Source organism: Trichosurus vulpecula, chromosome 7 (genome assembly GCF_011100635.1).
Source record: "Trichosurus vulpecula isolate mTriVul1 chromosome 7, mTriVul1.pri, whole genome shotgun sequence".
In the NCBI taxonomy this organism is placed as follows: domain Eukaryota; kingdom Metazoa; phylum Chordata; class Mammalia; order Diprotodontia; family Phalangeridae; genus Trichosurus; species Trichosurus vulpecula.
Genome location: NC_050579.1, coordinates 55,217,677 through 55,234,153, shown reverse-complemented (window position 1 = coordinate 55,234,153; position 16,477 = coordinate 55,217,677). Strand labels below are relative to the sequence as shown.

General features: G+C 38.1%; 1 protein-coding gene across 2 annotated transcripts in view; it reads right to left on the bottom strand.

Annotated features, from left to right (window-relative positions):
• The window catches only part of TRIM33 (tripartite motif containing 33), a 178,393-nt gene that overhangs the window by 81,027 nt on the left and 80,889 nt on the right, over window positions 1-16,477 (bottom strand). For both annotated transcript variants that reach the window (XM_036766207.1, XM_036766208.1), the window contains exon 2: window positions 12,981-13,099. In XM_036766207.1, the coding sequence (XP_036622102.1) occupies window positions 12,981-13,099 (119 nt within the window). The remainder of the gene's footprint in view (window positions 1-12,980; window positions 13,100-16,477) is intronic.

Sequence of the window (16,477 nt, the reverse complement as noted above, 5' to 3'; positions counted from 1 at the left end):
AAAAAAATCATGGATACAAGAGTCAACAGCTAGATAAAGATGGCAAAAAAAAAATAATCTAGAAAATAACAACTTAAAAAAACAACAGGTCAAATGGTAAAAGAGGCACAAAAATGCAATGAGAAGAATGCTTTGAAAAGCAGAATTGTCCAAAAGGAAAAGATATAAAAATTCACTGAAGAGAACTCCTTAAAAAGTAGAACTGGCCAAATGGAAAGAGATATAAAAGCTCAATGAAGAAAATAATTCCTTAAAAGTTAAAACTGGGCAAATGGAAGCTAATGACTTTATAAGTAATCAAAAAACAATCAAACAAAATCAAAAGAATGAAAAAATGGAAGAAAACATGAACTATTTCACTGGAAAAACAACTGACCTGGAAAAAGAAAAGGAGAGATAAGTTAAGAATCATGGAATTACCTGAAAGCCATGATCAAGAAAACAGTCTAGATATCATATTTTAAGGAAGTATCTAGGAGATGGAGCCAAGATGGCAGAGTAAAGAAAGAGACTCCCTTGAGCTCTCCTCCAAATACCTGTAAAAATGACTCTAAACAAATTCTAGAGCAGCAAAACCCACAAACTGTCAGAGTGAAACAAATTTCCAGCCCAAGACAACCTGGAAGGTCTACAGGAAAGGTCTGTTGCGCCTGGCTGGGAAAGGAATGCAGTCCAGGGCAAACCACTCCAGCACAGACAAGGCCCCAGAGAAACCAGAGCAGGCCTCAGGGGACTGAAGTGCAGGTAGGTGTGGCAGTTTCCAGACTTCTCAACCCACAAACACCAAAGACAACTTAAAAAGGCAGGAAGAAAGGTCTGTGGGATTTTGGTGAGAGACAGCTGCAGTCTAGCCCCCCAGTACAGCCTTGGGGCAGGTGGCAGCGGATCCTTCCAGAGCTCTCAGACCACAGACAATAAGGGGATCAAACAGAAATTACAGTGGTCTCTGCTGGCATTAGGGCAGGACCCTATTGCTTTGCCCATACTTGGAATTGGGTTGCAGTCCTGGGGCAAGGAAGAGCACTGGCAGAGCAGAGTTTGTGGCAGCAGCAGAGAGGGAACCCTCCTCACAGTTTCAGGACAAAAAACAGTACTTGTGGTCACTCATTGACCAGAGCACAGGCCAGGAGAGGAGTAAACACCCCTCCTTAGATCATACCACCTTGGAAGAACTGAAAACTTCCTGGTCCTTAGAAGTATCTCTGAAAACAGCTGCACAAAACCCCTTGCAGCTTGGGACAGTATGCCCTCCACACTGGAAGCAGAGCCCTACTTTAACAAAGAGTTAAATAAATGGCTCGGAAAATGAACAAACATCAAGGGGGGAAAATCATACTATAAAAACTTACTTTGGTAACAAGGAAGATCAAAATGCACTCAGAAGATGGAATTGGCTTAAGGAGGGATTTACATACACACACTCAATTGGGTATGGAAATCCCTCTTACCCTACAGGAAAGTAGGGGGAAAGAGGATATGAAGGGGTGTGGAGAGGTGATAGAAAGGTAATCAGAAGCAAACACTTTTGAGGAGGGACAGGGTATAAGGAGAGAACAGAATAAATGGGAGGCTGGATAGGATGAAGGGAAATAGTCTTTTACAACATGAGTGATTATAGAAGTGTTTTGCATGACGTATAACCTATATCAAATTGCTTGCCTTCTCAATGAAGGAGGGTGAGGAGGGAGAGAATTTAGAACTCAAAGTTTTAAAAACGAATGTTAAAAATTGTTTTTACATGCAACTGAGAAATAAGATACACAAGCAATGGGGAATAGAAATTGACCTTATCCTACATGAAAATGGAAGGGGATGGGGGAGGAGGATAGAAAGGAGGGCAGATACGGCGTAAGGGGTAATCAGAATGCATATAGTCTTGGGGTGGGGAGAGATGGGGAGAAAATTTGGAACTCAAAATCTTGTGGAAGTGAATGTTAAAAACTAAAAGTAAATAAGAAAATTAAAGAAAAAAAGTTTTTAAAAGAAGAAAAAAGAAATTATCAAGGAAAACTGCCCTAATGTTAGAACCAGAGGGTAAAATAGAAATTGAAAGAATCCACCAATCACCTCCTGAAAAAGATCCCAAAATGAAAAATCCCAGAAATATTATAGCCAAATTCTAGACCTTCCAGATCAAGGATAAAATACTGTAAGCAGCCAAAAAGATACAATTCAAATACCATGGGGCCACAGTCAGAATAACACAAGTGGGCTTGGAATATGATAGTCTGAAGGGCCAAAGATCTAGGATTACAATCAAGAAGGACCTATCCAGCAAAACTGAGTACAACAGTCCTTCAGGGGGGAAAAAGGACATTCAATAAAACAGAAGATTTTCAAACATTCCTTATAAAAAGGCCAGAGCTGAATAGAAAATCTGACTTTCAAAATCAAGATGCAAAAGAAGCACAGAAAGGTAAAGAACTCATAAGGGATTTGATAAGGTTTAACTGTTTATATTTCTACATAGGAAAATTGTATTAATAACTCCTAAAAACTTTCTCATTATTAGGGCAGTTAGGAGTATACATAGACAGAAAACAGAGGTGTGTGTTGAATGCAATGGTATGATTACCTAAAAAAATAAAATCAAGGGATAAGAAAGAATAGTGCACTGGGAGAAGGGAAAAGAGGGCTAGAATGTGATAATTTATATGACATGAAGAAGGCCTGAAAGAGATTTTATACAGTGGACAAAAAGTAAGGGAAAATGATACACTGTTACACCATTGGTGGGATTGTGAAGTAGTCAAAATATTTTGGAAAGCAATTTGGAAAAGTGATACAGAAAAGTCCTGCATACCCTTTGATTCAGTAATACCTCCACTAGACTTACTTATCCACATGATATAGATATAGAGATACATATATAGATACAGATGTGTACGTGTACGTGTACACACACACACACACACACACACACACACACACACACACGACTCTTGTATTTTAAAATGTATTAAAAGTACCATTTTTATTATAGCAAAGAAATGGAAAAAGAACAGGTACCCATCAGTTGAGGAATGCCTCAACCAAATAACACTAAAGATAGAAAAAAAGATCAAATTACAACCAATCTTTTATGTGAGTTCTCTTTGTAGTAAACAAAATACCAAAAAAAAAAAAAAGGTAAAGGCCCATCAACTGGGGAAGGGCTCAACAAATTGCGGTACATGAATATAATGAAATAATACCATGCTGGTGTATTGCAAACTGATGCAAAGTGAAGAATAAAAAGGAGAACAATATATATGCAATGATTACAATAATGTAAATGGAAAAAAACCAAAAAATAAAATCAAAGCTGAATGATATAATATTATAACGATCAAGCTTGGCCCTAAAGGAAAGATATAAAAAAGTCACTCCTCTGCTTCTTTGTCAACGCGGAAGGAATTTGAGTGTGGATAGAACACTGCATGTAATGCCAGACTGTTTCAATGCACTGATTAGTTGTGCAAAGTTATAGTTTTTCCTCTTTTATTCTTTATTATTATAAAAGACAACTCTCTGGGAAGATGTGGGGATAAGGATGCATTGAGAAATGCAAGTGACAAAGCAAAATGTAATAAAAATTACTTTACAAGAAAAAGAAATTATCAGTAACTTTGAGCAGGGCAGCTCCAAATAAATAACAAATTTGGAAGCCAGATGTCAAGGGGTTAAGAAGTAAGAGGAGTGAAAGTGGACGCAATGGATGTAGATAGCTGTTGACTAAAAAAAAAGGAGATATAAGATAATAACTTTCCAAGGTGGAAGGGTCAAGCATGCCTATGTTAAGGATGAGGGAGATGTGGTTGCAAGCAGAAGGCAATGAGTCAGAAGAAAAAGAGAGATTAAATATTATAGAGATATTACGAGTATAGGGGCAATCCTTCAGAGAAGTCATTGGGATCAATACAAGTAGATCACTTGGCTAAAGTTAGAAGAGGATATAAAAGGACGTTAAGAACTCCACTCACTTTCAAGATCTTCACAATCTACTTTTGAAAGATTATTTTTGAAATGCTGAATAGGGGAAAAAATATACCTAAAGGTGAATGGATTTTCTCAGTGTAGTACGACGTGAGGTCTCCTTACCAGGGAGGAGAGAAGAGCGCAAAGATCATTGTTAGATTGTCAGCACTTCATTGACACTGAGATCTTTCAAGTTGCTAACACGTTCACTGTCTATATTTCATCTGTCTCCTAACTTTCAAATATTTGACTCCACTCTGATTTTTTCAACAAGAATGCTTGCAAGTCATTGTTTGTACTAAAGCTCCCTTTCCTTTTCTCTATAAGTTCAGGGTCAACTTTGTAGAATAAGGGTTTTTTCCTCCCTTTAGGATGTATTTCTTCAGCGTTTTGACATTTCATTTTCTAAGCTTTACTTTGTCTTCACTTATGGGCAGCATTGTCTAACTGATCTCTTGATCTCTTTCATTATGGCCCCTTTCTTAGACCCATGAGCTCTTAAATCTGGCTATCTCAGATATTTTAAATTTGGGGTTTCCTTCAGTCAGTGACATATATCTGACTCTGCTATCTGGTTTTAGTATTTCAAGGTCATTTTAAAAAATTTCTTCTACTACAATATCTAGGCTTTTTTTTATTTTATCATGGTTTCCAGTGAGCCCGTGAACCTTAAATTCTCTCTTCTTGATTTGCTTTCAGGCTGGCTGTTTTTTGATAGTATGATTGTTTATATGATCTTCTAATTTTAACTGTTTTTTTAACCTAATTTTTATGTTGTTTCATTGATGAATATGGAGTTCTATATGTTCCATTTTATTTTTTAAACTGTTCACTTTTTGAGTACAGTGTTCTGAATACTATTTTAAGCTATTTAACTTACAAATATTTTCTCAAAAGTTTTAATTCAATTACACTGGTTTACTTTCTGCTCAAACTGTTCTTTCATTACTTCTATCTATTCCTGGAATCAATGTCGCTGTTCCATTCTTTATTCTAAGTTTCTTTTTTAAAAATTAAATATTTTTTTCCAATTACATGTGAAAACAATTTTTAACGTTTTTTTTAAGTTCTGACTTCCAAATTCTCTCCCTTCATCCCTTCTCCCCTCATTGAGAAGGCAAGTAATTTGATATAGGTTATACATGTACAGTCATGAAAAACACATTTCGATATTGGTCATATTGTGAAAGAAAAGACCAAACAAAACCAAGAAAAATTAAGAAAGTAAAAAAAGTATGCTTCAATTTGCATTCAGATTCCATCAGTTCTTTCTCTGGAGATGTATAGCATTTTTCATCATAAGTACTTCAGAACTGTCTTGGATCATTATATGGCTAGCTAAATCATTCATAGTTAATCATCATACAATACTGCTGCTACTGTATACAATGTTCTCCTGGTTCTGCTCACTTTATCAGTATATGTAAGTCTTTTAGGATTTTTCTGAAATAATCTTGCTTATCATTTGTTATAGCACAAAAGTATTCTATCACAAGCATACATCACAACTTGTATAGCCATTCTCTAATTCAGGCCTGTACAACACACGGCCCTTAGGCCACGTGCTGCTTGCCAGAAGATTTCAGGCGGCCCTCGAAAAATGTAAAGGATGCAAAGATGTAACAAGTGCTTTGTTTGTGCCCGACTTAACCCTCCTTCCACTAGTCACTACTGTGCCTATCATGTAACCTGGCAGGTGGGGTGCCACTGCGTACTCTCTGCTATCTGTCATGTGACCCCCAGCAACCAACCATCATTAGTGTGTCTCTAGTCTGAGAGCAGCAATTTCATGATGAATAAAAATCTCAAGCAATAAGTATAATTAGTTGATATTAATTAAAATTTCCCATTTTTAAAAATATGGTTTATCTGCAAAGCAGTTTAATCATTAATTATACCTTTACTTGGAAAGCAAGCTGCTAAAAACCTATCTGTGGCCTGAAGAAGTTTAGCCTATTTTAATTTTGGCCCCTACCTGCTGCCAAGTTGTGTAGGTCTGATCTAATTGATGGTATCTCCTCAATCTCCAATTCTTTGCCACCACAGAAAGAGGCACTATAACTATTTTTGTACATATACGTCCTTTTCCTTTCTTTTTTAAAAAATCCCTTTGGGATACAGACGTAGTGGTGGTATTGCTGAGATAAAGGGTATGCATAGTTTTATAGCTCTTTGGGCATAGTTTCAAATTGCTCTCCAGAATGTTTAGATCAGTTCACAACTCCACCAACTAGTACATCAGTGTCTCAATTTTTCCAGATCTCTAGCATGTCATTTTTCTTTTCTGTTGTTAGCCAATCTGACAGGTGTAAGGTGGTACTTCAAAGTTGTTTTAATTTTCATTTCTCTAATCAACAGTGATTCAGAGTATTTTTTCATATGACTACAGACAGCTCTTTGACTTCTTTTTAAAATTGCCTGTTCATATCCTTTAACCATTCTTCAGCTGGGGAATAACTTGCATTCTTATAAATTTGACTCAAATATCTATGTATTTGAGAACTATCTGAGAAGCCTGCTATACAAAAAATTTTTCCCCACCTTTCTGCTTTCCTGCACTGGTTTTGTCTGTGCAAAACCTTTTTAATTCCATGCAATCAAAATTGTCAATTTTACATGCCAAATGATCTCTCTTATTATTCATAAATTCTTCCTTAATCCATAGATCTGACAGGCAAACTATCCCATGCCCCCTAATTCGCTTATGGTATCACCCTTTATGTCTAAACTGTGTGCTCACTGGGTACTTATCTTGGTATGCAGTATGAAATATTTGTCTATATCTAGTTTCTGCCAAACTGCTTTCCAGCTTTCCCAGAAATTTTTGTCAAACAGTGAGTTCTTCCTTGCAAAAGCTTGGATCTTTTGAGTTTACAAAACACGAGATTACTATGGTCATTTACTAGTGCGAATTGTGTACCTAATTTATTCCACCAATCACCACTCTATTTCTTAACCAGCAGTAGACTGTTTTGATGATTACCACTTTGTAATAGAATTTGAGATATGGTACGGCTAAGGCCACCTTCCTTCACAATTTTTTTCATTGATTCCCATGATATTCTTGACCTTCTGTTCTTCCAGACGAATTTTATTATTTTTTCTAGCTCTATAGTATATTTTCTTGATAGTTTAATTGCATGGCACTGAATATTAGGTAGAATTGTCACTTTTGTCATACTGGCTCTATGATCAATTAATATTTTTCCAATTGTTTAGATCTGACTTCACGTGAAAAGTCTTTTGTAACTGTATTCATATAGTTCCTGGGTTTGTCTTGGCAGACAGACTTCCAAGTGTTTTATATTGTGTACAGTTATTTTAAATGGAACTTCTCTACTATCTCTTCCTGCTAGACTTTGTTGGTAATATATAAAAATGCCAATGAGTTATATGAGTTCATTTTATGTCCTACAATTTTGTTAACGTTGTTATTTCAACTAGTCTTTTAATTGATTCTCAAGGAATCTCCAAGTATACCATAGTATCGTCTGCAAAAAATAAGTTTTGTTTCTGCACCACCTTTTCTAATTCCTTCCATTTCTTTTTCTTCTCTTATTGCTATAGTGAGCATTCCTGATATAACACTGAATAACAGTGGTGATAATGAGCATCCTTGCTTCACCCCTGATCTTTACTCAAAGTTTGTGGCTTATCCCCATTACAGATAATGTTTGCTGATAGTAAAACCATCATTGGTAGTTAGATACTATTTATCATCTTAAGGAAAGCTCCATTTATTCCTATGCTTTACAGTGTTTTTAATAGGAATGAATGTTGTATTTTGTTAAAAAGCTTTTTCTTCATCTATTGAGATAATCTTATGATTTCTGTTGGTTTTGTTATTGATATGGTCAATTACACTGACAGTTTTCCTAATATTGAACCAGCCTTGTATTCCTTAGTCTAAATCCCAACTTGTGCATGATCTTTGTGATATATTGCTGTATTCTCCTTGCTAATGTTTTATTTAAAATTTTTGCCATCAATATTCATTAGGGAAATTGTTCTATAGGTTTTCTTTCTCTGTTTTTGCTCTTCCTGGTTCAAGTATCAGCATCACATTTGTGTCATATAAAAAATTTCCGGTAGGACTTTTTCTTTGCTTATTTTTCCAAATAGTTTATATAGTATTGGAATTAACTGTTCTTTAAATGTACTGCAGAATCCAATTGTGAATCCATCTGGGACTTTTTCTTATGGAGCTCAATGATGGCCTGTTCAATTTCTTTTTCTAATATAGGGTTATTTAATTATTCTATTTCCTCTGCAAATTAACCAATGGTTCATCTATTTTATTGGTTTGTTCATAAAACCAGATCCTAGTTTTATTTATTAGTTCAATGGTTTTCTTATTTTCAATTTTACTAATCTCTCCTTTGATTTTCAGGATTTCCATTTTTTTGTTTAATTGGACATTTTTAATTTGTTCTTACTAGTTATTTTTAGTTGCATGCCCAATGCATTAATCTGTTCTTTCTCTATTTTACCGATGAAAGCACTGAGAGATATAATTTTTCCCCTAAGTACTGCTTTGGTTGCATCCCATTATTCTAAGTTTCTATACTCCTAGCTATTGTAGAATTTAATCTTGGGGATCTCTCAATCCATAGTATTTCCTTACAGTATTAGGAATTTTCTTCTCTTCACTCACTTCTATATGGGATAGTTGATAAAAGCAGCCCTCCTTGCAGTTTCTAACTTTTTTAGCTGTATAACTGCTGAAGTTAGAGTCATCCTGGTCTGTAGGACCAGAGAAGCTAGAAGTAAGCCCACGAGTTATCCACTGGAATTCTATACCAGATATAGGTTATATTCACTCCCATACTCCTGGATGGGGCAGCCACGCCCAGGCTCTGTCTCTTGTCCCACTTCCTTCAGTCCCACACTAGAAATGAAATATGGCCCCTACAAAAACACAATCCCAAAATAAGGGATATGGGAATACGGGAATTTCAATCCTCTAGTACTCATCATGTTAAGAAACACTCAAGCAAATCAGATCAATGGAATTTTAGTCATAAGGTGATTCATCTATGGTTATGTGCATATAACCCTAAAGCTAGTAATCTCCAAGTTCATTAAAAAGAGATGGAGCAAGATTACAAATATTTATTCATCTGAATAATAATAAAATTGTTAAATAAAGCAAAAAACAATGAATGAATGAATGAATGAATGGATAAATAAGTAAATATGGCCCCTACAACCCACCAATATTTGTGGGTGAGCCAGAGAGAAGCTCTTTCCTTGTCATATTTCTAAAGAGACGGGAGATTCTGGGGATTAAGGTTTCCTAAATGGTGACCTTAAGAAAAAGATCCTGCTCTCTTCAACATGCTCCAGCACACAGTTGGGGGCTAGGGATTGGTGTGGGGAGGTGGAAAGAGGGGCAGCTTAAAGGGAATCTCTTTTAATTGATTTAGATCAAGGGTGTCCAACCTTAGGTTATCTTAGGGCCGCATTAAAATAAAATAATTTTGAGGGCTGCACCCAGAATAAAAAATACAGTACACTAATAGAAAGTGGTGGAACGTGTATCATCAATATGACAGGCAAAGGTGCAAAGCACAATAGCAAACACAAAACAACAAAGCGCAAACACAACAGTATAAAGGTAAGTGCATACTGCACATAAAGGTAAGTGCGTACTGCATCAAACAGACACAACGCATCCCAGAGATCGACTGAAAATTCCGTGTGATATGTTTCATCCATAATACTGCTTAAAAACACTAAAGAAAATTAATGTCAACGAGATTATTTATTAGTGATTGTGTTGGTAAGCAAAATGGGATCTTAGCACTTAGTTGGCCTTTGTTTCCTTTGAGTAATTCAGTGTATTTCATAGAGCCTTACTAGGTGCTAAGCCCCAGGCCCAAACCCCTACTAGGTGTAAAACCTATGTGGGTGTGGATTGGTAACTAAGGTGGGGCTCAAGGTGGGGCTAACTCAGGGGAGGACCTAGTTTTACACAAGACTTTGAGTGACAGGTTTGGGACATCAGAGGCTCTTAGACCGCGTGGATTTAAGTCACCTCTTTGTGACGATTTTAGGTCACGTGGGTGAGTCACATGTGTAACTCACCCCTGACACTGAAAAAGATATAAAACCAGGGGTTGGATTTCTATTCTTTGGAGCTTTTACCCAAAGCAGTGGTGGTATGAATGACTCTGGGTCAGCCCTCGTTATGAGCTCCCGCGCTGAATCTAGATGTTGGTAACTGTGAATCTGTATTTGGTCTGTCTGTCGATGTTTGTAATTTGTTTAGGGCTCTAACTCGTGGCGGTGCTGAGGCGGAGACTCTGGGCAGTTGTAGCTAGGAGCCCTCCAGTTTGTAACCTGGATGCTGAGACTTTGTTAAACTCTGGTAACTATGTATTGGGATTTGAATCAGACAAGGTCTGTCTGTTGATGTTTGTAATTTGTTTGTATTTTATTCTGAAGTTCAGGGTGCTGGATTTTTCCCCTGAACTAAGTGAATGATATTTGTATGCTGAATTAAAGTAAGCTTGTCAACCCCTTTAACCTTGCTTTCCTTACTAAAGCAGATCAAAAGAACCTGTGCTTTTGCAGTGTGTCGGCAGCTTTCTGGGTGCTGGTTGTGGGTAGATCTTACACGTCCACAGAAGCTGCTAGCCAGATTGTTGAAACAGTGATGGAATTAAAAAATCTAATACACATTCCATGCAAATTATTATTTTATGTTTTTGCTTGTGAAAATTAAAACCCACAGGCGGGCCACATAAAATCACACTGCAGGGTACATGCAGCCTACAGGCTGTATTTTGGTCAGCCATGATTTAGATCCTTGGATTTTAGCATGTACCTTTGTCATATATTGAGATTTCCTCCCTGGTATAATTGGCAAAGAAATTTGAGCTAATTATGTGCTCCATCTTTTTAACCAAATTTTATCTTTTTTCCAATTAGCACTGATTTACTTTCTCTCCTTCAAATCTTCAAACCCCTTCTGGGGAAAAGAAAAAAGTAAAACAAGACCCTTGTAACAAATATGCATAGTTAAGTAACACAAATTCTCACATTTGATAAGACCAAAAACTAATCTCATTCTGCATATTTATTATATCACCTCTGTCAGGAACTGGGCAGCAGCTTTTTCATCATTATTCCTCTGAAATCACTGTTCATCAATGCACTGATCAAAGTTGTTCCTTTTAACAGTGTTATTATTATAATATAAAATATAAATATTGTTATAACATAAAACTCTTTTGAGTATGTCTATGAATGTTGAATGTGACTTTTCTTACAGCTTTAATTCTAAGACACTATATGTCTCATTGAGTGAGATGGTTGAGTGGAATGGCTGAAAGTCTCTCACTTAAGGAAAAGGATACTTAATATTTTAGCCTCCATAAAGCCTGAGCTATATCATAAAGTTCAAAGTTAACCCCACTTCTCCCCACTTAAACTTGCACATATACCATATATACCCACATCCTGCATCATGTCTATAACTGCTATCTTTTAGTTTGGGGTTAAGGTGTTAGATTAAGAATCTTTCCTTGTTTCAAAAATGGGAAGGTCAATTATCCCCACCAGGGGGGACAGAGGTCCAGACTTTGGGGTTTTTCTTAGAATTGTTTTGTAAGGGGGCTTTAGGGGCATTTCTTAGCATTGTTTTGTAAGGGGGTTTTAGGGGCATTTCTTAAGGGGATCTTAGGGGATCTTAGAATTATCTTCAAGGGGTATATAAACTTCCTGTCTGCTCTCTATAACTGGCCTCCCTACCCCATTCCGCCCAGGAGTAGGCGATGCCCAGATGCCAGTTCTTGCGCCGAGACTTGAAAATAAAGCCTCTGTCTTTACCTTGAGAGACCTTTGATTGTTATTTCATTTTGGGGGAACTATTGTCCCACACATAGTGAAGCCCTCTCATGGAATCTGGATCTCAGCCCTTCTGTGAGTTGAGGGGACAGCATGGCTCAGGGCTTCTGACTGACAGCTAGGCCTAAGTCTTGGGGGAGTTACTAAGGAATCACCTGACCTATAGGAATCCAGAACTGAGAGAATCCGGACCCACTTTCTCCCCACTACCAGCTCAGCACGAACCTCGCCAAATAAGGATAATTCTTAAGAATTGTCATTGGCTCAATTAGCGCTTCCTTGTTCCTTGTACCTGGGTTAGAGTTCTTACGAGAATTGTGAGCCGGGACTCCACCAATGAGAGAAAGGCCAGTGCTGATGTGGGGGGGTTGTTTACCTTAGGGTATAAAGCTCAAGTTCTGCCCTCTGGACCCCGCCTCTCTCTACCAATTTTCCTATCTGTTTGGAGACCTCCCCCTTTCCCCCGCTGGATCGTAATAAAATTACTTTCTATTTGAGTAGCCTCTGAGTTTAATTTAATTTGGGGTGTTTAGTTTTTGTCCCACACACTCATGAAATTAGCCACATATGATACAAATACAGTCAATCTTTACCTTTTGGTTGACAGATGATCATTTCTCTCTTTTATTGATAACCAATTACTGAATAAAGACCAAGGTTTTTTCTCTTTTCTACTCCCTCATCCATAAATATACCAGTATGGGAAATCTTTCTCAAAGACAGTAAAAGAAATTCTAAGTTTAGGCTAATGAATGGATTCCTGCTCATTGTATTTACTCAGATAGGTCTCAGAAAATGTGGATTCTCTCTCCTATCAGAGAGGTGATAATGGAAATTGCTAAGTCTCTTTGAACAAGACTTAGGTGATCCAAAACATATCTCAAGACCCTCATAGCTCAGCTCCTCATTGCAATATTCATTCTCTCAATAACTGTTAACCAATCAGAGTTGATTGCCATCCTCACGAACACCCACTCTTCCAAGGTCAAATAAACTTTGAGCCCACCACTACGAAGGGTCTTTGGCACTCAAAAGTACCACTGACCTTTTTTTAATTAACAAACATGCTAACCTTCTTATCAAATGATTAAATACACAGAAATTATGTCTTGAATTTTTTAAATATCACAATTAAAATATGAGGGAGAAAGGAAATAAAGCAATTAACCTACCTGTTCAGATTTTTCATCAGAACTGCTAGGTGCCTCAGATGTATCTTTCACAAAGTAATTATCAACAAGATCTATCTGTCTGCATTCCTGGCGGCATATTGGGCATCGTATTACTCCAACTGCAAAAGATAATGAAAAGATTACATTAAATATGCTTTAATAGGAACATATTTCACTATAATCATGTAGGTAGCTGCTTATTATGTTAACGGAAACTCAAAGTAATTCCAACATAAATATTCCTATATCTAAAGAGTTAAAGAGACAAGACATTACTGAAACAGAGTGGCTGATTATATTAGAATTTGTCTCATGGTGGAAATTACAGAAAGCTCAATATGAAGAACCAAGATGAAAGTTCTTTCCCAAAAATGAACTAAAAATACTTAAGTGATTAGGAAAACTATTACTATCTTTGCTCTTGTTCTGCCACTCTAAGGAACTATTATTAGAAGTTGATAAGGGGATTACATTCTGGGAAGATGGAGGACTAGCTAGGGAATTTCCAGTCTCTCCATATTTCTTCCACAAAAAGACAGAAAAACGCCACAAAATGAACACAAAGCAGCAAAATTAAAGGAGTAAAGCAGCTGTCCTCCTAAGACCAACTTGAGAGGACACCAGGAAAGACTCTAGGGGCTGAGGTTTGGTATAAGTGAAGTATAAACACCTCCAGGGTGACCCCACTGAATCAAAAAAGAGCAGGCCCTGGGAACAGCTCCTTGGGAAGCAGACTAGGACTCAAGAAATTTCAATTTAACTTTTACCTCACTCACAGCAACAAGAAGTTTCACCTCACAAACTTTCATCTACTGTTCGGTAGGGGAAGACTGAAGGACCCCTAAATCCTCCACCCCTCCACCTCCAGTTTCTGGCAACCAAACCTAGCAGTGCTGACCACACTTGATGCGAGGCTGCTGTGGGCAAGGAGGAGCGAGCTCACACCCAGTGAGTGTGGTACTACAAGGAGCAAGAACTTCAGGACAGCATGACTGGGGGCCCCAACTGTCTCTTGTGGGGAGGAGAGGAACGCCTGAGCTTGGGGCACTCCGGATGGAATTCGGAAAATAACAGTAAGAAGGACATGAGAGGGGGCGGAGCCAAGATGGCAGCTGGAAAGCAGGGACTTGCATGAGCTCCCTGCCAGGTCCCTCCAAAAACCTGTAAAAAATGGCTCTGAACAAATTCTAGAACTGCAGAACCCACAAAATAGCAGAGGGAAGCAGGGATCCAGCCCAGGACACCCTGAATGGTCACTGGATGAGGTCTATCATGCACCAAGCGGAGAGGAGCGGAGCCCAGCGCAGGCGGCTTCAGGACCAACCAGACCAGGAGCCGGGCAGAACAAGCCCTAGGACCCTGAACCAGTGAGCTGCGGCAGTTACCAGACTTCTCAACCCTCAAACACCAAAGACAACAGAGAAGGTGAGTGGGAAAAGCTGCGGGGGACAGAGTTTGTGGTTTGGCCACTGCCCCAGGGACAGCAGGGGAGGTGCAGCTACAGAACTACAGCTGCAGTTACTTTCAGCCCCAGGCCCACCTGGTGGGAGAAATTAAGTGGCAGATCAGAGCAGGAGTGAAGAGCCTGCTGAAGATTTGCATCAGGTCCCAGTTGGTGGTTCTTGAGGAAGGAGGAGTGCTGTGGTGGCAGAGCTGGCTTAACTCTGAAATTAACAGCAAATCCCCTCAAGCTTGGAACAAAGTACTCTTTACTCTACAAGCAGTCATACCCTGCTGAAAAACTCAAGAGTCAAGTAAGTTGGCTGGGAACATGGCCAGGCAGCAAAAACGCACTCAGATTCAGTCTCAGACTTTGGAATCTTTCTTTGGTGACAAAGACCACCAAAACATACAGCAAGAAGTCAACAAAGTCAAAGGGCCTACATCAAAAGCCCCCAAGAAAAACATGCACTGGGCTCAGGCCATGGAAGAGCTCAAAAAGGATTTGGAAAAGCAAGTTAGAGAAGTAGAGGAAAAATTGGGAAGAGAAATGAGAGTGATGCAAGAAAAATATGAAAAACAAGGCAATGACTTGCTAAAAGAGACCCAAAACAATACTGAAGAAAATAACACCTTAAAGAATAGCTCAACAAAGACAATGAGGAGAAGAATGCCTTGAAAGGCAGAATTAGACAAATGGAAAAGGAGGTCCAAAAGACCACTGAAGAAAATACCACCTTAAAAATTAGACTGGAGCAAGTGGAAGCTAGTGACTTTATGAGAAATCAAGATATTATAAAACAGAACCAAAGGAGTGAAAAAGTGGAAGACAATGTGAAATATCTCACTGGAAAAACCACGGACCTGGAAAATAGATCCAGGAGAGATAATTTAAAAATTATTGGACTACCTGAAAGCCATGATCAAAAAAAGAGCCTAGATATCATCTTTCCAGAAATTATCAAGGAGAACTGCCCTGATACTCTAGAGCCAGAGGGTAACACAGAAATTGAAAGAATCCACAGATCACCTCCTCAAAAAGATCCCAAAAAGAAAACTCCTAGGAATATTGTGGCCAAATTCCAGAACTCCCAGGTCAAGGAGAAAATACTGCAAGCAGCCAGAAAGAAACAATTTCAGTATTGTGTTAAAACAATCAGGATAACACAGGATCTGGCAGCTTCCATATTGAGGGACTGAAGGGCTTGGAATATGATATTCCAGAGGTCAATGGAGCTAGGATTAATACCAAGAATCACCTACCTAGCAAAACTGAGTATCATGCCCCAAGGCAAAATATAGACTTTCAACAAAATAGAGGACTTTCAAGCTTTCTCAGTGAAAAGACCAGAGCTGAACAGAAAATTTGACTTTCAAACACAAGAATCAAGAGAAGCATGAAAAGGTAAACAAGAAAGAGAAATCATAAGGGACTTACTAAAGTTGAACTGCTTTGTTTACATTCCTATATGGAAAGATGATGCGTATGATTCATGAGACCTCAGTATCATCGTAGCTGAAAGGAATATGCATATATGTACATACATATGTGTATGTATATATGTACACATATGTATGTGTCAATGTATGTATATATGTAGGTGTGTATATATGTGTGTATGTGTGTATATATATATGTATATACACATACACACAGAGGGCACAGGGTGAGTTGAATATGAAGGGAAGATATCTAAAAAAATAAAATCAAATTAAGGGATAAGGGGTAAGAGAGGAATATATTGAGAGAGGGAGAAAGGGAGAGATAGAATGGGGTAAATTATCTCGCATAAAAGTGGCAAGAAAAATCGGTTCTGTAGGAAGGGAAGAGGGGGCAGGTGAGGGGGAATGAGTAAATCTTGCTCTTATCAGATCTGACCTGAGGAGGGAATACCATACACACTCAATTGGGTATCTTACCCCACAGGAAAGAAGGAAGAAGAAGATAAAAAAGGGGGGACGATAAAAGGGAGGGCAGATGGGGAAGGAGGTAATCAAAAACAAGTACTTTTGAAAAGAGACAGGGTCAAGGGAGAAAACTGAATAAAGGGGGATAG